We start from the raw sequence: 24,428 nt of genomic DNA, 5'->3' as shown, positions 1-24,428 counted from the left end.
TTAAAGAGACAACATTAAATTCAATATAAAAACAAATTTCGTTCAATGTTCATCAGTTTGCTAATCAGTTCTGAATAAACGAAAATTAATTTAGCAGCACTTAATTTTTTTTAGATAAATTTTACATGCAATATATGAGTATAAAATTTTTTAAGGTGCTTTATTTTAATTCAAATTTCATTAGTATCTTAAAAATTTAAATAATTAATTACAATTAAGAATAGATTCATACTAATTTATTATTTGCTCAGTTGAATTAGTGAAGATGATCTATTGGAGATGCTTCAATTTCTATTATGTGGTAAAATGCTTTTAAAATCCACCTCATTTTAGAAATGTTTAACAGTTGACTCGACTGAGTCCAAGTTTTGCTCAAACACAAAATTTTTCTTGAATTTATCTTGAAAAACTTATTAGCGTATTTATATTAGCATACTTTTTAAAACCATGCAGTCATAGTCGCATTTTTCTAATCCAGTATTTATTTACCAATTATGATTTTTTAATTTAAAATTTTAAGTATGTATGTGTATATTCTCAATAAATTTATAAAAATAATTTAATTTCAGATTTGTATTTTATAATTTTATACTTGCGTAAGTGGTATACATATATATATATACGTACGTGTATTTGAATTTGTATCAACTTTTGAATTTTAACACAAAAATTGTACTGATTTATATATTAAATACATTTGAACTAAAAACTTTAGTTCTATGACATTAAAATTTTAATATTTATTATAGTTTCTTGAAAATGTTTTTTTAGCAAGAAATTAGTGTAAAGTTAATCAATCGGAAGAATATTAAACTAGACATAAAAAACAATTCATTATACATAAGTAATGTTATTTAAAGATTCATTCTTTTCTAAAAGAAAAATATTTACATTAGGAGGAAAACAGGAAAACCTTTATTTTTTGAGAAAAACATTTAAAATTAAGGATTAATAAAAAAGTGTGAATTAAAAATAATTTAATAGCAAATAACAATCAGTGTTAAATAATTAAGAAAGTGCTTCTGAGACAGTTACTGTTGCTTTGTATTATAAGAGGTTGTGATCGTTTTTAAATGTTTATTCCCAATGTATCGATTAAAAAAAATGCAACATCATCAGCAACCTCTGGAATTCAAAAAAGGTAAAATTTATAAATCAAAAATTACATTAATTTTTAAAAATATATTGGTATTTATTAATCAAAATACGATAAATTTGTTATTATATTAAGAAATTATGCTTTCAAGAAAATTTTGGGGTATTTTGTAGCTTGATCTTTGTGTTGTAAGCAGTTGTTTTGTTTTCGTAACTGAAAACTATTGTTAAATTTTTAAAAGATTTGACAGGAAAAATTCGATGCATTATTTTGATTCACTATAAATTTTGTATACTTTTGAATGCACAATTTGAAAAAAAAAAATAATCTTGAACCTTGAATATGTGCAAATTGATTATTGATATTTGATGATTTTCTGCAAAAGCGAATTTCTCAGTTTACATTGTTATTTTCTTTAGTTTACTGTTCTATTTATATTTTGTAGAAATGTCATCTGTTTACAATATGTAGACCTATTATTGAAGAAATAGAAATTCATAATGGGAGAAAATTCAGTTTTTCGAAAATTCTCTCTAGTTCTAAATCTGTTTGTAAACCCAATATCGGAATAGATGGAATAGATGGAATTAAGACAGAAAAATAAAAATAATTTAGTATGTAGTTTGAAAGTTGGTACTGTGTATTTGCATGAAAGTATAATTATTGTTAGTACTATTGCTATTATTATTATTATTATCTCTCTCTCTCTCTAATGTGCCTATCCACTTCTGGATGTTAGCGGTCATATGTCGATGGCAATTGCTGTTGTTGTTATATTCTTGCAACGATGTTATTGTACTCTTCACGGTTCGTCGCCACATGCATTAAGTCGTCTATGTTGGAAATGCCAGTCCAATTCCTGATGTTTCTCAACCATGGTAACTGTTTTCTTTATTATTATTATTATCATTATTATTAAATTTAAAAATTTTTCCAAAAATTGCCACAAAATCTTTTGTGAATTATTGTTGAACTTTTTTTTTTTAAATTTGTTTTTATATTTTACCAATTTATGTAGGCCAATGTTATTTCACCTTGGGAAGGAAACAATTATTAATAAATTTATTAATGTATAACCGCATAGAGAGTATTTAATATGGCAAAATATCGAAAAAATTAATTATTCTTAGAAAACATGTTCAATAATACGAAAACGAATTTTTTAAAATTTATTAATTTAATTAAATTTCAACTTTTAAACAAAACAAAAAAAAGCCTTCATTAAACACTCTTAATCTACATTTTAACCTTTACTCTTTAATTTTATAAATATTTAACATTTTTTTTTTTTTAATTTATTACTCCAATATTTCTCTTTCCTCCCTATAGGTATATGTATAGCAATTATTTCAGTTATTAACCTTTTCACTTATATAATGTTAACGGTATTTAAAAAAAAGAAAAGAACATGATATTGAAATGTCCTTCAATATAATTTATAACTGTTATAAGGAAAAAAATACATCCATATTTATTTTTTCAATAAATTTAGAAAAAAAAAAACAAGCAATTTGTTTTAGAAAAACAAACGCCCTTCCAAGAAGGCAGAAAATAATCTTTATACTTACAAACCTTTAATATTTTTGTTGTTATTAAATCTAAAATAATTTTGAAGATTACAGAGCGAAAGAGAAGACAATAAAATGCAATTTATCTTATTTGTATGAAAACAAAGAAAAACTTGAAAAAAGAAAAATTGAATAAAAACAAAAAAATAAAATATCACGTGATGAATTTTTCACTATTAATTTATTATTAATAATTTTTCACGATTGTTCACGAATTCTTCTCAAATATGAAAACAAAACAAAGAGAACAACAAAAAAAATATCATATTTATCTTCTCAGTATATACCGTTAACTCTGTTATTATTTTCATCATTATTATGTAATAAATTTTAAATGACTTTTTTTTTATATAATAAAGCAAAAAATTCCAGACTCATCATTAATTCAAAAAAAATAATAACACAAATAAACAGACAAAACACATTCATTTATAATAATAAATAAGGAAAAACAAAACGGTAATTCTCTTCTATAAAAATATGATCATTAATACTTTTTCTCTTTTACTCCCACTTAAGTATTTAGATTTAATGTTGCTCTCCTTATTCCATGCTCCCATTTAAAATTATTTTGTTTAAAATTTGGAATTCCTCGAAGCATTTATTTCACTTTGATTTTTTTTTTTAAATTTTTCATTTTTTGACTTTTCTACTTGAAATATAATAATGTCGGTTAAAAGGTACATTAGTGCCCTATTTCCAAAAAATTTACTTATAACGCACGTTATGTATATGTATGTTGCATATCGTAAATTATTAATTGTATTAAGTGTATTGTAACATAATTTTTCATTAATTATTATGCGATTAAACTTTTGCTGACACTGATAAATATTAAAATAATAACAATAAATTTTTGATGTAATTAATTAAAAAAAGCTGGAATAAATGAAAATAACGGTAAAGTACATATTATATTCAAACTGTTAATTATGTAATAAAAATAATAAAAAGGAAAAATCAAAAACAATAATCAAAAAAAAAATTATTTGGGTTATAAGTAGATATGACAGGAGCGGAATGTTGAGAAAGAGAGAGAGAGACAGAGAGGGAGGAGAAATGTTATCGTAAAAAATATTTTTTTATTGAAATAATGTAAGGAAAAATATCTTTGCTTATAAAATTTCGTGGTATTAAAAATTTTTTGAAAATTTTTATGAAATACGTAAATGGCGAAAATTTTGTAAAAGTAATAATTGTGAGTTAAGTATGGTGGCGTATCAATTTTCAAAGAAGAAGTTTAAATTGAAGAAAATTGAAGGAAAATTAATTCGAAATCAAACCCTAATTACATCAACCTAATTACATAGGTTCTATTTATTATTATCTCGGTACAGAAATTAGTTTAGAATTGATTTTACATATAGTAGGACCTGAACTTTGCATATATACTACAAGCATATGTATATGTATATGATTAAGTGTCAATATCTGCATATACATATGTATAATTTTAAATGAAAATAAAAATGGGTCAATTTATTTCTCACACCTACGTTTTTGCACATTATTTTAGTCTTTATATACACATGTACATACATATAGAATAACAAAATACAAAATGAATCTGATGCTATATAATTAAGCTTGGGTCAGCATTAATTGAAATGACAAAACTCAAACATATTCTATATATATTCATCTTGACTAATGAATGCAATTTACTTTAATTTAAGTATTTTATTTTAAGAGTTTCTTAAAAAAATAGCAAGAACGCACAAGAATTACATTTTTTGTTTGTTTATTTTGACTTCGATTTTTGACTATGAAAGGGCGATAATTAACTATTATACACAATATATCATCGGATTGATGTTAAAAACAAATAAAATATTAGAATAAAGAAAAAAGACGAAAAAAAAGTAAATAAATAATTTTCTCAAATCGGTTCACCACCACCCACATAGCATGCTATTAACTCATTAATGGAACTATATTTAAAGTTAAAAGAAAAACAGAAAAAAAAAACTACAAAATTTTCTTCTTTATTTGGTAACTAAAAGTAGTAATTTTTTTGGTAAAAGATGAACATAACTACCATTTGAATGTTACATGGCGAGGAATGCATGCACATATGTGGTGATGTATGTATATGTGTTAATATTGTTTTATTGCGTTGCAATGATAATATGCGCTTACATCAATAAGAAATGCTTGATGTGTGTTGTACATCTTATGTTTGGGCGCGTATGATTGTATACATGCATATATATATATGGTGATGGTGATATACATGCATATATATATATATATATATAAAATTATAAATGATTTTATTGCTGTTGATTGTTGAGGTTTTTCAAAACAAAAATTATATGTTTAAGTTAATGGTTATTACATAACCATTATCATCATAATATTAATAAATCTTAAACAAAAACCTTAAAAATTAAAATTAATAAAAAAAACAAGAAATAAAAATATTTTCTAAAAAGTGCGTTGCGCGCGGTGATTTTATTTATTTATGCTTTCAATTTTTATTATGTTATTGCTTTTTTTTTTTGTTTCTCAAATTTACTTGTGGTTGGTATTAAATTTTCGCACTTTTCCCATGTTATTTACAAATACAAAAAAAAAATTCCAGGAAAAAAAAAAGAATTCATTAAAGAGCGGTAGAATAGAAATTTATTAGAGGTTATTCTTTTAATTTGTTCTCTAATATTGTTGTTGATTGTATGCTGGATGATTGCTATATGAATAGAAAGATTAAAGGTGAGAATTACAAGTGAACGAAAAAAAATCATAAAAACGAAATACTAATTAAATAATATAAAAATTTTAAAAATAAAACTTTTTTTATTTAATTCCGTATATCTAGCTAACAACAATAACGTATGTTGCGTATACATTAAAATTTTATGACTCTGTAATAATTTGAGTTCATTCAAAGAAAAGGTGTTGATGGATTTCAATTTCTAGTTTTAAAATAATTTTAAAACAAAATTCTTAAATTTTAACATTTATGATAAATTAATAAATTAGCTTTCGAATGAAAATGTATGGTGTGGAAAATTTTTTTTGCTAAATTGAATTTCCGTATTCGATTAAAATTGATTTTTTTTCACAATTTCAAACTGTAATTATTAATTAAGTTGTTAAAATGGTATAAGGTCAAGAAAAAGAGTTAAAGGTAATAATACCACGTAAACAATGTAATTCCTTGAAATATTTACTATTATACTAGTATACACCGTAAATTTCGTGAAAACTGCAGTACTGAACTGTTCCTTATAAGTGTGATATTTTTGTCATATCTTTTCATACAAATTTAATCATAAGACTCCATTGCCAACAAGTTTCTAATTATTTAATTCTTTCGCTTCTTTTGAAAAATTTTGCTAAGAAGGCAAATATGTACATTTTAGTATTTAAGTTTTAATTGAACTGATTTTCGTTACAATTTATATCCGTATAATGTGAGCTTCCGCTATATATTTATCGGTTTCATTTGAGCTTGATCAACATTTCGAATATATAAAGTGACAAAAACTTAATAATTTTTTAGAAGCCAATTTGTAATTTTTAATAGTAACCAAGAAAATTGATTAATTTATTAGTAATCATGTGGATTACAGTATAAAGCAATGTAGAGAACATTTCGTCGGCAATTTCTTCATGCCTCTGTATAGCTCAGTTGGTAGAGCGTCCGCCTAGAAAACGGTAGGTCACTGGTTCGAGTCCAGTTCGAGGAGAAAAATTTTTTAATTAATTTTTCTGTCTTTAACTCGTTCCTTTGATTACGTCATCCATCTGTTCTGCAGTTGCATTAAGAAATTTTCATTAAGTTAAATTATTAGTTTAATAAGCACATTACTTATTAATTTCACAACTATGATGTTGTATTAGTAAAATTCATAATATAATTGATTAAATTATATTTAAAAATCATTGTTTAATTTTTTAATACTTAGTTAAAGTTTTTAAAAAATTTTAGTCTCCAAAATAGGTTTTTCATCATTAAGGTTTGCAGTTCAGCAAATGAAATTTATTTTGCCGTTCTTGCAAAATGAAAGCGTACTATATTTTCTAAATAATATGAAAAAATTAAGAAAAACTTTGCAAAAATTTTTAATTTAGCTATACAATATTCTTATTCTAAGATGTTTAAAATTTAAAAATTTTTGAAGGTGCCTTGGCTCGTGAAATTTAAGACTAAATATACAAAAAGAATTTTCCCATTTTGTGTAACTCTTTGGCTGAATTTTAACAAAAGTTAATTACAATTTGATTTGATTTCTTTTATTAAAATAAAAAACTTAAACTAATTTTGTGAACACCATTTTGTATTTAAAGTCATTGTCTTTCGTTTAAAATTTAATTTTAGAGGATGAATTTTTACATTAACTTTTATTTTTTGTTTTTATTAAACTATGTGAATTACATTTAACTACTTGTCCTTTTTCTATTCCAATATTATTGTCATCTCTTAATTCTATTAAAATTAACCTCAATCGAAAATATTATTTAAAAACTATTAAAAAAAAAACACGATTCATTGACCATCTAAATTTAATAAATTTTATATTATTTTACATTATTTCAAGTATATGCAAAAATAAATAAATTTAATTTTTTTAATAATATTTAGATTTTCTAAATTGAAATTTATTTATTAGTGTTTTCTTTTTTAAAAAAAAAAATATTGATTTAATTTAATGAATTTTTGTGGTAGAAATTAAATACACGTACTTTTAGTGCTCGCATCAAAATAAAGAAGTCCCACACTTCATAAAATCATAAATAAAAAATATTTTTTTAATAAAGTGATAAATGAATTTTTGTATTTACATATATAAAATTTATCAATTTTAAATAAAAATTTAATTAGATTTATTGATATGATGGTAAAAATTATTTTTTTTTTATTTTCGGAAATTAATTTATTTAAAATGAATATAAATGATCTAAATTCAGATGATAAAATTTTTATAGCACAAAAAATATATATTTTTTATTTTATTTAATTATTTCTAATTATGTATGTCAATTTTAAAATTATTATACTCAATATAAATATTCAGCCATTATTAAAAATGTATTTTATTTGTTTATTATTTATTTAATTATAAAATAATATTATAAAATTGAAAAATATCCAAAATTGATTATAATTTATTGTAGTGAAATTGCTGCACTTTATTTCAAAAAATACAAACATTTTATATGAAAATTTCATAAATTTTATTGTGGTTTAAAACAAAATCTGGGATTTATGAAAATTTGTAGTTGAATATTTAATAATAGTCGATTGAAGTAGCACATTTCATTTCGATAATTGAAGTCAAAAACTGACATTTTATAATTCTGAAACTTAAAAGGGCTATAAAAATAGAATTTTTATTAAAATTATTGCTAAAATATGCTTAAAGAATCGTAATAAAAGATTTTTGTATATTCATATTAAAAAAATCTTAAATTTTGTTAGACCAGAAGTAAAAGCATTAACATTCAACTCGATCTTACGTAAATTATTTTTAATCTGAATAGATATTTTTAATATTTGTTATTTACAAGCATTAAATTGTGTATAACACTTTGGGTACATTGTAAATGTTAAGATTGTAACATTAATTTAGCAGTAATTTGTGATTTAAAACTTATTAAAACAAAATGTTAATAATTTGTAACAATATGTAAAAAATTATATTAAGCCTCTTACATTGTTTAAAGCTTAAGACTCAATGTTCTGTCCAAAAAGATCTTAGTCATGTACATATATGCGAGTATGAGTTATAATTATAGTCAACTTAAAATGATATAAAGTCGAGAACACCTTCATGAAGATTTATGAAATAAAATCTGAAATTAATCCTCAATTAAATTAAGTGCACTACATTTTAAACAATTTCTATAAATGCAAAATAATTATTTGATTGTTTTGTAAATTACAAATCATTCAAATGTAACGGCTTTTGTCCACTGAATTTTATTTTACTATACAACTTAACTTGTCTTAATTCCAATACCTACATATATAAAATAAATTTAAAAAATTTATTATGTAGGTGGAAATGTTATTAAAAAATTTATTACTCTTCTATATACTATATTAAATGTAAATTCTATAGAGATCTTCTGATAACTTTGACCTCTAATATTGAAATGAGCCGGTGGATTGCTTATACATAAACAAGAAATATAATATATACTCGTATATCTATGGAAATAGGTATAGAAGATTTTAAAATGCATGAAGATGTAGATATAATGCAGTTTTGTTTTAAAGAGGAGAATTTAAGCTATGAATTATGTTTTCATTGTGAGAATGACACGACAATCTTTATGTGTGTGTTTATACTTATGTATGTATGTAGTTAAAATTTCTTTACAATTCAATTCTTTTATTTTTATTTTATATGTATATATGTATATATGAATATTTTATTTTTATATGTATGTATATGTATGTATTTAGAATAGAAAAAATACTTTTTTCGATTGAGGTATTGAGGGCCAAAATACATAGTGGACATTATACAGTCAGTATAAAATTATAACAGTAACACAATTTACTCTTCTACATATAATTAGAAGAAAAATAACAAATACACAAAATTGATAAAATAAAGAGAAAAACGAAAACACCGAAAACAACGGATACTTAATGTCACGACAAACTGATCAACTTGAAAACTTTGACATTTCTGTTTTATTTATATAAATTTTTTGTTTTTTTTTTTTTTCTGAAGAAAGAATTGATTTTATAAGATTTAAACCTTCCATATTTACTCTTCTCCTATGGTGTGTGTATGTCCATAGTAAAATTCTATAAAAGCGGATACTTTAAAATGTGAGGTAGCCTTAAATGTCATTATAAAAACAAAAAAACAACAACAAGAATCAATGAAATAATAATAATGAAAAGAAATACAATCATACTGTAAATAGAAAAAAAAAACAACAAAAAAAAAAATAAACAAATTTGATTACAAAACCTAACTGTTTTTATAGTCCGCTGTTATTTATTGTTTGTTTATTAAAGATTCATTATTAGAAAGAACTTTGATTAGTGACCGGTTGATTAAATATATATTGATTTGGTATACACTTAATAATGTTAATAAAGGAGGGAACAGAAGTCATAAAACAACTAAGAAGCTAAAAATGTTAATTTTATGGGCAATCTTTAATATTACATAACTACAATTGGGTATACTGTTATCTAAGGTCAACAATAATTTAACAAAATTCGAAAATAGTTTTTTGTCAACCAAAAATAAATTCGAGCAGTTTTCATTTAACAAGGTACCCTTTATTATTTAGCAAGTTTTTATTGACATTATTGTCATGTAATTTGACATTAGTGATGACATGAAATGAGTAAATAATCATTAGGTATTATTCAGAGAAAAATATCAATAATTACACGAGAAAAATGATATTTTACAAGACGATGATATATTCTACGATTCTATTACGAGATCGCATAATACAAATTCTAAAGATAAGCTGTTCTAATTTTTATGGAGGTGGCATTTTATATTTTAAAAAAAATCGGCTAGTAGAAAACAATAATTAATAGCCAGTATTACAAAATTAAATGAATAGAATTAATTGCAAAAAAAAAACATAAGTTCAGAAATTATGATGTTGTCTAAGACCTAAATCGAAATAAGAAAACGATGATGCAAAAAAACACAATTGGCTAACATAATTTCCTTCTTCGTCAAATTTCCTTCTCTTATGAAAAATATTAATAAATGTTTATAATGTCATATTACTGCTCTTGATTAGATTATACAAGAGTGCATAAGCTAGAATGATATATTCAATTGGAGTATAAAAGCTATAGTTAATAACTCGAGGAAAGTTAATCTATTTGAGTTTAAATCTCACAAAATTAATGGATTATTAGCTTCATTTTAATAATTTTGAATTAATTCTACAAATTAAATTTAAAACCGAAAATATTTGAACGCGTGTATTACCAAATAAGTAAAATCTCGCATTAAGAAATAGATTTTATGTTCTTATATTCAAAGATGTTAACTAATTGGACAAAATTATTTGTATAAGTTGAAATTTCACACCAACTGCGTTAATTTTTCCAAATATTTAGATATAAAATTTTTAAAATTCTTTATGATTTCTATTTTAAGTGGGATGATATTTCTGTTTTTTAAACTAAATTTTAAAATACATAATTAATTTATTGTTTGAAATAATGATCGTCCGTCCCCAATACAATAATTTATTGTATAAAAATATATAATGGTAATAAAATAACGATTGAATTCTAAATCAATAAATTTTAATTTTATTTTTAATTTTTGATATTTAAGAAGGTTTCAAATTTTTTATTTTTTGAAAAGAGTTAATTAAAAAATAAAATTGTGATATATTAATCGCCAATATAGAATATGAACTCACCTTGATTTCTTTCTATTTACTTACCTACGTATTTTTTTATTATGCAAATATTTATAATTAAAATAATAATAAAAAAAAAACTATAACCTATAACGAAAAAAAAAATTTGATAAAAATTTGAATTGAAATTTTGAAAAGTATGAGAAAAAGAAATTTTGTTCTTGTTCTGATTGTTTTTTATTGTTATTTTCAATTTGTATAAGAAAAAATAAATTGGAAAAGGAAAATTCTTTTTTTTTTTTGCAAATCACATTTGGGTTAATAACCTACTCATTTATTTTATAACCATATACATGATTGGTATGTTACAAATAATTTTATTAGGTTATTAATAATTTTCAAATTTGCATATATAATTGTATACATACTTACATATACATATGTATCTGCACGTACATAATTCTTGTATATGTACATATACAAATAAGTTACAAACGAGTATATGTAAATTTTTGTGCTTTCAATTCTCTACATTTAAAATTCTCATATAACCGTGTATGATGCGAGCTTTGCGAATTTTTTTCAAAACAACAATTTATAAAACAATGAACGATTAAATAAAATTAATAGGTACATACGTATAAGAGGAATACACAAAACCTGCAGGTGGTACAAGAAAATATGTTCATATTTTGTGACGTCACATCTAATAATTTGACAAGAAAAACTTGCTTTAGTATATTTGGTTAAATAGATCAAAATATCATTAAATTTAAGAAAATGTGTCATTCTAAAGAATCCTATACACTTTATTTAAAATAAATTTTCAATTTAACTTTTGACCTTTATTTGACCATCAAAGATTCTGTGTCAAAACAAATTCGAACTTCTTGTAGCTATTACGGTCTTCCCACAGTCCTCTTGGTAAAAAAAACACAATTATGAAAACAAAAATCTCTTATTCTATTAATCATACTCAATGACGTCATAAAATTTGAATTGATTTTCTTGAATGACACAAGTTAATTATGATAATGATGATGATGATGAGATTTATAATTAAATTATTAAAGTAAGTCATAAAGTGAGGTGTAACAATTAAACAAATTTTCTTCAATGGTAAATTAAAACAATTTGTTTACAATTTTAAGTAAATTAATAGAATAAAGAAATTAAAAGATTATAAATAATATGAGATTTACCTACTTACTTATATACATAATCAAACAATATAATATATTATTGTGAATCAAAGAAAATTTTAAAATTAGGGAAGAATTAATATAATAATTGCAAAATTCAACCTTAATTCAATTTTATGTGCATTAAGAGTAGCATTGTTTCTCTTCAAACGCAACAGGCACTTAAAAATTTTTGCATATAAGAATTTAAATATTCATAATTCTATTGTATTTCTAATATGTTATTACTCGTATACTTGTATAAACAGTAATATATGCGTTAATGTAGTACATTACATGATGTTTACAAATTATTGTAAACTTTTTATAATTTTAATTTTGCAACGCGTAAATGAAAGTCTTTGGAAAAATTCAAATTGAAGCAACCGAAATGTATTCGAGAATTTCGAACAATCTTTTGAACTTTACTGTGTAAGGACCACATTCTTAATTTTTTTATGTTGAAGAAGGAATTTGCAATTAAAAATCATTCTGGCGAGCTTTTAAAAGGGATCTAGTTTTGTTTATTTTCATTTGGCCATTATCCTTACTCTATTTGATAACTGCAAATTTTGAACCTATTTTCCAAAAATTCTGTTTTATAACTTACAAATCATATTACAAATCTACGGACAACATTATTGAAAATTTATAAAATTATTTTGTGACATTTTGTTTAGTGTTCTTTCCTATTGTTATTATTTAATTTTTGAACTTTATATACTAAATTAAAAATTAAGTAATCAGCCTATGTGTCATTTAAGCCCGTAATATTTATTTGTGCATAAATATACCATATATGTACATGATGTACCTATACCTTATTAAATTTAGGTTCACGAATAAAATAATAGCCTTATCAGAAGAAGAGTTGTAATTTCTGTATTGAAAAAGCAGGGTCTCTTGTAACCTAAGCGAATGAAATGTTGTGTTTTGGCATTATAGACAATCTGAATAAAAATTGGATTTAAAAAATAAAGTAAAAGTCATTATTCCAATTATTGTAAAAAGAGAAAAAATTTAAAAATTCCTAAAAATTTGTACTATAATTTTATACCGAAAATGGAATTTTTTAATAAAAATTTTCAAAAATTTTAAAAATAGTAAAACTTAATCAACAAAATTTAATATTATGCATACATACATAACCTTCATAATATTTGAATGAAAATTAATGAAATTATATTAAAATGGTCTATGTTTTCTATTTGCAAATTTTTTTTTGATTAAATATCAAATTTCTCTCTTAAACAAACCATTCATTAAAATTTAAATCGTAAATTTTTATGTCGAAAATTTTTTATGTCTCAATTGGACTAAAATATTATAAATATTTGATTTAAATTTTATTGGCTGTAGTAAAATGTGCAAATAAAAATTATATAAAAAAATTTTATGTTCGATTTTCTCCATAACTATATAATGTTGAACAGTTAAAGAGTTTAATTGTTATTCTAAAATGGTAAATACTAGTAGCATCTGATTTTTATAGTTAAAAATGCAAATTATCTATATTATACGAGTATTTTGTATATGTTCGTGTGTTTATTCAATATTTAAACAAATTTATTTTAATCCATTAAAATTGTGTACATTTAAATTTTTTTAAATTTCTCTAGTATTGGACAAATACATTTTTTTTTTCTCTTCATAACAACAATAAACTAGAAAAAAGTGTTATTTTATTACCGGAAGGAAACAAATTTTGAAAAAATTTTAAATGACACTCAAAAGTTTTGGAAGTGTTGCAGGTGTTTTATGATTTTTTTTTTAGATTTTTTTATAGTTTTTTCTTTTAATTTTTTTTTTTTTGTTAAATAATGGCCATGTACCATGTACAAGATGAATTTATTTTTTTAAATAAATTTGAAGAGTGCAACTGATTTCATTAAGAGCCTGATATCGTGTATCTCGTTATTTTACTCGCCAAGTTAGAAGAAACTGAGTAACTATCGCATGTACATATATTTGTATGATGTAATTTTCGATTGAGAAGAATCACATTACGTATCTCGTTTTCTTCTGAAATGTGTACAAAATTTATTCTGATATGAAAGTGAATAAAAATTGAAGTGGAAATTTGCCAAAACCCGATAAGTCATTTTTTGGCCAACATGAGTTAGTGATAAGTATGAAATGTTAAAGAGTCAATCTTTGCTTTACCAGCATTCAACGAGCAAATTAAGAAATAAAAATATTAAAAGTTGTTATAGCCATAACACGATAATCTTAATCAATTTTACGAAGTTGCAGAATACGATATTTACCTTAGTTGAATTTACAAATTTTCTGATATCTGATCTTGGCTAATTTCAACGAAATTTTTGGTGGTAACATAAGTTTTTTCTGTTAAGATTCACTATAAGACTTAAAATGTCACTTTATGTGAATTTTTAAGATTCCGAGTTTGTTTTGCAATTATTGAAAATATTTAAATCTAAAAAAAGCTTGATAAAAAAAAAAATTCTTTTAAATTTAATTATAACATCGAAGCCGGTAAATTTTTAAACAACTTTACTCCGATTACTCGATTATAACTACTCTACTCTGACTTTGCTGCCTCATTCTTAAAATAGTTTTATTGTAATGTAACATAGTGTCATTAATAAACTGTAGTGATTAATATAGTAATTTATGTTCGAAATAATAAATATATTCCAAATGTAATTAAGGACCCATCTAAGAAATTGTAAATTTTTATAGCTGTTATACAATTCAATTTAAAATTTTCATTTGGGGCTTCAAATACATTTGTGCTTACTTACATATATGTTATATATTTTTATTTATATAGGTACAAGCTACCAGTCTTCTTTTATGTTTCTTATAGCACCGTAATAATTTTGTTCTAAAATTACAAAAACCGGAAAAAGAAAAATGTTAAAAATCTTTTTCAGGTCTTTACTTTGCATCATCATGAAGGAATAACATACACTGTTCATGTAATAAATAACATTCAACAGATAACATTGTAACTTCGTCTACAAATCTATTAATTTATTGTACTCAAGTAAATGTTAAAGTTAGAGCAATAAAATCAATTCAATATGCAACAATATACTAAATTAATTTACATGTTAATTTTTTTTTAACTGTAAACAATTAACATCTTTATTTTCTTATTCCAAATTGTAATGTGTATTCAATTTTGTATTTAATACTTAAATTAAAGAGGGACAAGTATAACATTAACCATCATAGTAATTATTATAATAATGTAGAATACAATGTATTTTGTATTTGCTCAATTAAATTTGCAAACTTAATATTAATAGAGATATTACTGCTACAATAGTACAATAGTTTCACTAGGGCCTGATTACATGCACTAGCCGTATGCAGTAAAGAAGGAATAATTGAGTATAATTGTGACTTTTTTGAGATATTCTCCAAGGATTTGAGCAAATTATTCATATATAATAATAAATTAGTCAATTTCTCTTAATAATTCGAATTTTTCAAAAAAATTTTTACAATTAATCAATAGATTTTCAATCGTAAATAAAATGGGCAAACATTTTTTTTTAACACAAACTAGCTGAGCATACCAAAAGTTACAAAAACTCGAAGGACTATTTCAAATTGTTAAATGTTAAAAAAGATAAGGCTTAAATTGATTTTTTAACTACATTGTTGGCTTTGTTAAAAATTTTTTTTTCCTTTTCACATTACCTTTGTTTTCTTTTTATTTTTTTGTATGTACACTAACTAGTACTTTATTCTGACAAATATTTTAGATAAATTTTATTTTAACATTGGCTTTGAATAACTATATTTTTATTTTTATTTTATGCAAAAAATAGAAAGTCGTGGAAAAGTTATTGAATCAAGGTTTTTTTGAATTTGGAAAATTAGCTTGGTTGGGTTTCATTATGCGAATACAAGATCTATAATCAGAAAATCTAAAATTCAAAATTTATTTAGTGCAATTAACACAAGTGTGATGCGCTGCATTTACAATCAAATTCGCTTTGTAGATAACTTGCAGATCATATCATACCATCCGATTAGAAACTTATTATCACCTTACTTAATTTTAATAACTTTATTGTCTCCGTATTACTTTTTGCCTTTTAACATTTTCCCCCTACTTCAATATCATTTTTTCACAGAAAATTTGTGTAACAAATTTTTTAATTTTAATTTTTTAATTTTAATTGTGTATACAATTATTTTACCACCATTGTATTAATATGCAAAATTGCTTCTTTCCAGTACAATTTGTTGTGTATACTGTAAGCATTATGCTTCGGAAAATGAAAAAAAAAAATTAAATGGAAACTACATTTTCCGTACATTTTTTTTTTTTTGTTAAAACAAAGGAAAGAAAAAATCTTTCCATAAATTGAATAAAACTTGGAGGCTTAATTAACTTGTATAATTTTTTTTTCCTACAAATAAATTCAGTAATAAAATTTATATAGACATACCATGTGTGTAGGTACAATAATGTTTATGAATATTGGAATTATTTATATAAAAAATAAGAAAAAAAGACGATATTTATTTATTTATTTTGTTAAAACATAAATAAAATATTTGTTTTTAATTGAATTTTATCTGACATTTTGCATAATTTTTATATTTTCCATATTTTTTTTTTTTTATAAAATTTTACTCTTATGATAGTTATAGATGTGGCATACGTGTTTCCAAACTGACATACATATTTCGAAAAATTATAATAGTTTTCAAAAAGAAGAGAAATTGATTGAAGAGTCTAATAGATCCGATCTATTGAAGAGTCTACCCTGACTCAGTAAAAAAAATAATTTTCTAAAATTCGAAACAAATTTATGCGATTATGGAACGTATACCATCAAAAACTGCTCTATTTTCTTTTAGAGTTTCCGTGTCGATATTAAAATTCTCTAAACAGATTTATATTAATCCGAATTTAATCTTCCGAATTCGGATTTATATCAATCCTAATTTAATTTTCCGAAATTATTCCGAATATATCCAGAATTTATATACGAGTATAACTTTGAAGTAGATATATGTAAATTTTCAAATTTTTTGTAGTTCGGTCCGAATGTGTGATTAAATATTTTAACTTCAAATACTGTTTACAATAGTTAAATTAATATAATAGTATATAACATATTCTTATTATTAACTGAAAATTTAAGATTTTTGACTTATACCGCATGTGATACACAATATACACATACATTAAAGTATATATGTAAATACATAAACGTTTTGAGAAAAACTTTCGGTATTGGTTGTTATTTTGTAATTAAACAAAAAAATCTATGACTGGTATCCACTTTGCTATTATAGTATTATACCGTTTTTAAATCGATATTATGTATTAAATTTGATTTTTCTGTTTTATTCAATATGTGAACAGAGAATTGTTAAAAAAAATGTAATCAATGAAACCAGTTGCTTGTAAAATCTGCACACTTTATGCTTTAAACAATTTAAATCTAGAGTTTGCATTTACAAATCTTTGTTGGTGAATTAAAACCGATTCATTTATGTAACTCCCTTATTGGCATATAATTTTGCATACATTTAGGAGAAATCTTAGAATAAATTTTTCAAATATTTTATTATAATATTTTAAAATTGTATATAGGTACTTTATTGTGAAATATTATATATCATTTTTAGGTGAAAGGACGCAGGACGATTACTGTTAAATTTTTATTTTGACGGAAGTTCGGTAAAGCTTATAGTTTTGAAGAAATGCGTGGCCGAAAATTGGTATTTTGCTAAAATCAAAAAGTATTTAGTAGGAAAGGAAAAACTACGTGAGACTTTTACAGAAATAAGACAGACGCATAGACTGAGTGGGATGATTAGGCACATTTTTTGCAAAGTTTTTTTTAGAGATGTGCACGAAAAAAAAAACTCCATTTTTAAATGATCTTTGCCGTACAATAGAAATTATTTTTTAAATTTTACTTTTTGTTCTTTTCATATGCAATTCATTGCAATATTGAAGTTATGTTTCGGATATATTGGTAAATTTGTAAGTAAAAATTATGGTTAAAAGTTTAATATAACATGTTAACACAGACACACACACTATGCTTATGCATATTAATAAATTTCAAATTCAATTTTAAATTTGAAATTTACATGTACCGTGCTGTAAATCATAGTTACTTATTTAATATTGGTGTATTGGAAATAGTGTTATAATAATTAATTTAAAAATTAAATTTCATCCTTACGAATTCACATAATCATTAATGTTTAATAAATTATAATTAAGATGTGTAAGTTAGTTAGTAAGGTGCAGTTATAATGAACAGAAACTCTTGAAATTAATAATATTTTTAATTTCAATTATTTGGATATAAACTAAAATAGGATTCGTTGAACATTATCAAATTGCCAAAGGCTCATCAAATCATATATGTACATAAAAATGCTTTTGAAATGGATACAATCATTGAAAAAGAAAAATGAATTCAATTGAATTTTGTTATACACTAACCGATGGTGCATATAAAATATTATTTTTTTTTATTTCTTTAAAATTTATTAACCCTTCTGTTTCTTTGATATTTTCTTCGGGTAATGAATTGGTCTGTAAAATTTTGTTAAATATTGTTTTGATGTCCAATTGACATGTTGCTGAATAGCATGATCCGATTAATTGAAAAAAGTGCAATAATTATGAGATCAATCTAACAATTAAAAGTGTAGCACTAAAGCCTATAAAATCACTCCAAAATTAAGCTTAGCAACACGCATAGTTGAATTAAATTTAGCAACACTTAAAATTAGCAACACGCGCATAGCTGCTAATTTTTGAAAATTTCAGGACTGCTTAAAATACTGAATGAAGTTCAGTTCGAAAGGGAAAATTTTGTGAACTTTTGTGTCAAACATTTTGTCTGCTGTGATCTATCTTGCTGTAGTGTTGTGTGAGCAATTTAAAATGAAATCGATTCTAGTTATGAATTAATTTTGAAGATAACAACATAATAATAACATTAGGGTTAAAGCTATTTCAATGGTTTTACAAAATTTATTTATCAATGAAAAAGGTGCGTATTACTGTTGCTCTGTCACTATATCATGTGTTAGGCTATGTGGTTAGAATTATTTTTAAATCAAAATTATGATGATTCCACATTTATTATTTTCCTCTACTGAAAACTGTCCTTGTATTCATTTTTGATATCCGCAAATTAAATTCTTCTGATTGTTATTATGAAGTGGTAAATACTTTTAATGTTTTTTTTGTTTAATTTATAATATAAAATTAAAAAAAAAATTTTGAAATACGCAATACATAGAAATTCAATTAGCAACTTATAATAATTGCGTATATTTTTGCAAAAAATAAAATTTTGAAAATTATATATTATTGCTGCTGAATAAATTTTATTGGGAGAATCTGATAAAAAATTATATCTGACGTTTATCTGGGCAGCACCTGATTGAAATTGGAATAGTTTTCTTTATTCTTAATTGAAAAATTTAAAAATTTTTATAATCGTCAAATTATCGTTTCGCATGTCATACATTTTGAAGTTTTTATTCTTATATACTTTATATTAGGTACATATAGGTAATAGCAGGGAGGTCACAGTGGGGTTCCAATTATTGTATTTGTTAGTCAATTTTTTGATTTTTAATTTTATTATATGTATGTATAGGTGTACATTTTTATTATTTTGCTAGAATATCAGTTGAACATTATTTATCGATTTTGTATAGATCAAAGTAAAGTACATTAATGTTACGTTGTTGTAATTTTCTTTTTATTTTTGTGTTTGAATTAATATTGATGATATGCGAACATTATAATATTATTGACATTTAGGAAAATAGTGTTACCGGTACTATGAATTAAATTAAAATATTTAAAGTTTTGTATTATAAATATGAGTAGAAACAATTTGTTACTCTTTTATTTCTATATAAATTTTATTATTTAATTTTTGAAACGTTGAATTACATGAAAAATTTGAAAAGTTCTAACTAATTTTATATCTTGCCTTTAGATAATAACTATTAACAGTGTTAGTTCACTAAAATGATAAACGAACAGCAAGTTTTTGCTTATGGAAAACTTAAAATGTGATAGTGTGTGTTTTAAGAAATTATAAAAAATTATAAAAATTATATGCATTTTATGGGTAAATTTGTTTCCTATTAATTGCTATATTTTCTGTTACGGCAGCGCTATATGTGGTATAAAAATATTTTTGCATAACTTTAGGGGTCCCTATCTTGAGTTGCAGAATTCATTTTAAGTTCACATAATCGTTTAAAATTATTAAAACTTATTCAAATCTACTTTTATTAAAAACATTTTTATCAGTATAATCGGCAAGACTAGCAAATATAGAACACGAGTTGTCATACCAAGCAAATATTCAAATTTCAATTTGAAAACAATTTTATGTTTCAATTTTATGTTTTTTTTTTTCAATTTCGTTTGTTTTCTTGTGTTCTTGTTCATTATATTAAGATTGAAAATTATTGGCCGATGATATTATAACTGTTTTTATTTACTAGAATTACTGATATTTCAACTGAGATATATAAGTATGTATAATAATAATGTTGTTTGAAATGCCACTGTATATAGATTTTATTATTAATTTTTAGTTTACAAAATATACAAAATTAAAATGTGTGGGTTAATTTTATTCACAATAATGTAATATATATGAAAATTTACGATATATGCACAATATTTGTATGTATGTATAGATAAAAAAAATTTTTTTTTAAATAATATTAAAAATTTTCTAATAAAAACAATAATAAAAATTCGATATGTGAACATAAAACTATTAATATTGAAAAATATGGTTAAGTCAAGTGATTCCAAATAAAAAATACAAAAAGAGAAAAAAAAATTGATTAAGGTTGACTACCCTATTAAATTCTCTCTCTCAAATTGCATTTACATTTGTGTTCAATAAATTGGGTTATAAAAAAAAAAATTGAGATTTTTCGATTGGAACCGATTGGATTTTTAATTTTATTTTTTGTTCATTTTTAAAATGATAGCAGTTGTTAAATTCTCATAAGTGTTAACAAAATAAAATATATAAAAATTTTTTTTTTTATTATATTTTAATTTGCAAAATATTAAATTATAATTTTTTATTTTTATTGCAGGTAAAAAGAAACATTTTTTTGTTTTATTGATTTGGGAATGATTTATTATCGGATTTGATGAAAATAAAATTGCCAATCTTGTAGACATGATGATGATTAAAATGATGATCCGATTCGATTCGATCATATTATGGTATGTTATTGTTGTTTTATTTTAAGAGCCTCAATAAGATTATATTTCATTTCGTTTCTTTTATTTGAATATGGTAAAAAAATCATAATTTATAAGTTTATTATAGCATATTTTTGCTTTTTTATATTATTTTACAGCTTTCATTTACAATTTTATTTATTATTTTAACAATGTTATAAATTTAATTTAGTTTATTGGTATTTGTTTGTTTTTCTTTTGAAATTTTGGTATCATTTTTTTTTGGTTACTAATTTTAAACAATTAAAATAGAAAATCCGAGAAGTGGTGAACCAAATGATTTATGCGAAAGAAAGTGTCTCAAATTTTTGAATATCTGATTAAAATTTATTGTTATTTATTGTTGTTAGAAATAAAAAATGTAAAACAAACTTTTGATTACATATAAATCTGTTCGATTTATGAATAATTTTGACATAAAAATTTTTTACAAAAAATTTGCAAATGAATCAAAATTCAATCAAAATTTCAAGTATTTTGAATATAAAGGAAAATTTGCATCTTGTACAGATTAAGTTAAATTTTAATGTGTTGATCTTATTGTATAAATTAGTATACAAAATTTCTTTTATAAAAATATATTGCAGAAGGAAATACGATACGAGGAAATAGGATAAAATTGTAACTATGCAATAAATATTTTCAAAAATCGTTGCCAAAATGCAAGCAATAATTAAGAATAATTAAGTGTAATTTAACATATCAGAATAGTTTTTTCATTTGGCAGATGAAGTTGAAGAAATTGTTAATATCACAGTTAAAAGAAATGAAGATGTGATATTCATTTCATTGGTTACAATATACGAAAACGAAACTTTTTGAGAAAGAAATTACTTAAATCCTAAATTGAAGCCATATTGACGCACAGATGTTGTAATGTCATTATTGTTTATAAAAATGTGTTTAAAAACGCATGAGGACTTGAGGGCATTCACCGATTTCTTTGATATTTATATTTGCATATAACATACTGAACGTATATCTTACATTTTTATACAGAAAAATGTAAAGTATACTCGTACGTTCTGTAAGAACTTGACGTTTTTCACCACTTGAAGAAGTCGCCTTTGGTGTAGACATGCATATATATTCTTACTCAGCTTAAAATTTTACATTGATTTGGATATGTCCGTCCGTCCGATCGCACGTTAAATCAAAAACGAATAATGCATAATTTTCAAAAAATTTTTATTTAAAAAAAAAAATATATTCTTCCGAAATTTTTATAATTTCAGTTCTGTTTGTCGAACGGTCAATTCTGTTCTGGAATAATGGAAAATGTTTTGCAATCGATTCTCGTTCCCAACTTATATCAGGTGTACAATATTTCAGATTTTAATTAAAAAATTTTTATTTTGTGAATTGCATTTTCATAAAAAAACAAAACATTCCATTTACAATAATTGCCTTCGACATTTTTAAGTTTTTTGAATCCAAAAAAAAAAACCATTGTGCTTCTCTTCATCCCAATAATTGCCAAGTTCTTTAGTAGGAAAGGAAAAAAAAACCAAAGCCTTCATCGATTCTCATTTTTATTTTATTTTGTACTTACAGATCTTCATTTTAAATCGCCGATCCCATTTTCGCGAAAAAAAAAAAAATTTATTATGAAAAGCCATTTTTTTTTAACATTTTCAAAATAAAATTTATTGTTTCTTTCCGTAATTTTTCTGGCAATGATTATTTTCTGTGCACAATTTTTTTATTACTTTTTTGTTTTCTTATAAAATTCTAAATAATTTCGTAAAATATTCTTCTGAAATTTTTATTTTCGAAAATTCATTCTGTAATTAAAAAATAATTTCCTTTTATATAATTACATGCGATGTTAACATAACTACATACATATATATACATACATTATGGACATACGTACATGCTACGTAAAAGTTCGTAATATCTAGGGCACAAGCTGTTTCTACATTCAAACCAACATGAAAATCTTGTTAGTGTGAGTGTTTTTGTACATGCACTTTCGTATATAAATTTCCACGTGCCAATTTAATATCCAATTAATGTTTGTCGGCGAAAAATAAAACCGTTATATTTTCATGATATGATCTTGTTCTGTTTTTTTGTTTTAGTGCATACTCTACATACCTGTATGTTTATTGCATATATGTATAGTTTTTTTTTTATTTTGTGTATAAAACTGAAATCCCAAAATAAGAATTAATAAATAAATTACCTGGATAATTTCATTCCGTTTTGACAATATTGATCTACAAAATGGACGAAAAATATATATGAATAAAAAAAAAAAGGGGTAAAAATAAAATTACTTTTCGATTGTTGAAATAAATTTAAAAGAATTATAACTCTTATATTTTTTGATTCAAAAAACTATACATATATATGCATTATTTGCAGGTATGGTTGTGTGTACATGTATAAAATTCGAAAAAAATTGCTATATATTTATTATATCTCAATTTTTATTTATGTTCACCACCCCCTTTCTTCCTTTATTTAAAAATAATAAAAAATTATTGTTTTTTGGCTATGAAAAAGATGGCGCTAGTAAAAATATTCAAATGACATTAGGTTCTGGTAGCTTATATGTTACAAAGAAGTTTAACATAATAGTTGCGCACACTTACTTGATAGGTGGCCGTATAACAATTTTATATGCGAAATGTCAAATTGTTTATTATTTAAATTTGTAGGTAAATTTATCTTTCTATATAACACAATTTCCATACAAAATATCGTTTGTTTTACAAGATTCTCACTCCCAATTGCTGTTTACTACTCCTGTCATGTAAAAAAATTTGTGTATTTGAGGAAGAAAATCGTGTATTTCACGCACGAAATATATATGATGCGCATATATTAGTAGAACTAAAGTGTCTTTCAATTTAAAGGAAATTTTTTCTTCAGTTTAAAATATATTTTTAGAGAAGTTGTAAATTTCGAAAATTATCAACTCATTTTGTAAAATTGTTGTTGAATATTTTCTCTGCTTAGTTTTTAAAATTATTATAAAAAAAAGAACATCTACTATGTTCTGCACTGTTTTG

General features: G+C 23.2%; 1 protein-coding gene across 1 annotated transcript in view; it reads left to right on the top strand.

Moving 5' to 3' along the window:
* The window catches only part of LOC129615825 (MATH and LRR domain-containing protein PFE0570w-like), a 165,538-nt gene extending 144,157 nt beyond the window's left edge, over positions 1 to 21,381 (top strand). Inside the window, exon 5 of the mRNA XM_055531206.1 lies at positions 21,258 to 21,381. Within this exon, the coding sequence (XP_055387181.1) occupies positions 21,258 to 21,298 (41 nt within the window). The 3' untranslated portion in view covers positions 21,299 to 21,381. The remainder of the gene's footprint in view (positions 1 to 21,257) is intronic.
* The last annotated feature ends 3,047 nt before the right edge of the window (positions 21,382 to 24,428 follow it).

Source organism: Condylostylus longicornis, unplaced genomic scaffold (genome assembly GCF_029603195.1).
Source record: "Condylostylus longicornis isolate FDR11 unplaced genomic scaffold, ASM2960319v2 ptg000148l, whole genome shotgun sequence".
In the NCBI taxonomy this organism is placed as follows: domain Eukaryota; kingdom Metazoa; phylum Arthropoda; class Insecta; order Diptera; family Dolichopodidae; genus Condylostylus; species Condylostylus longicornis.
This window is presented reverse-complemented; position numbering and strand designations above follow the sequence as displayed.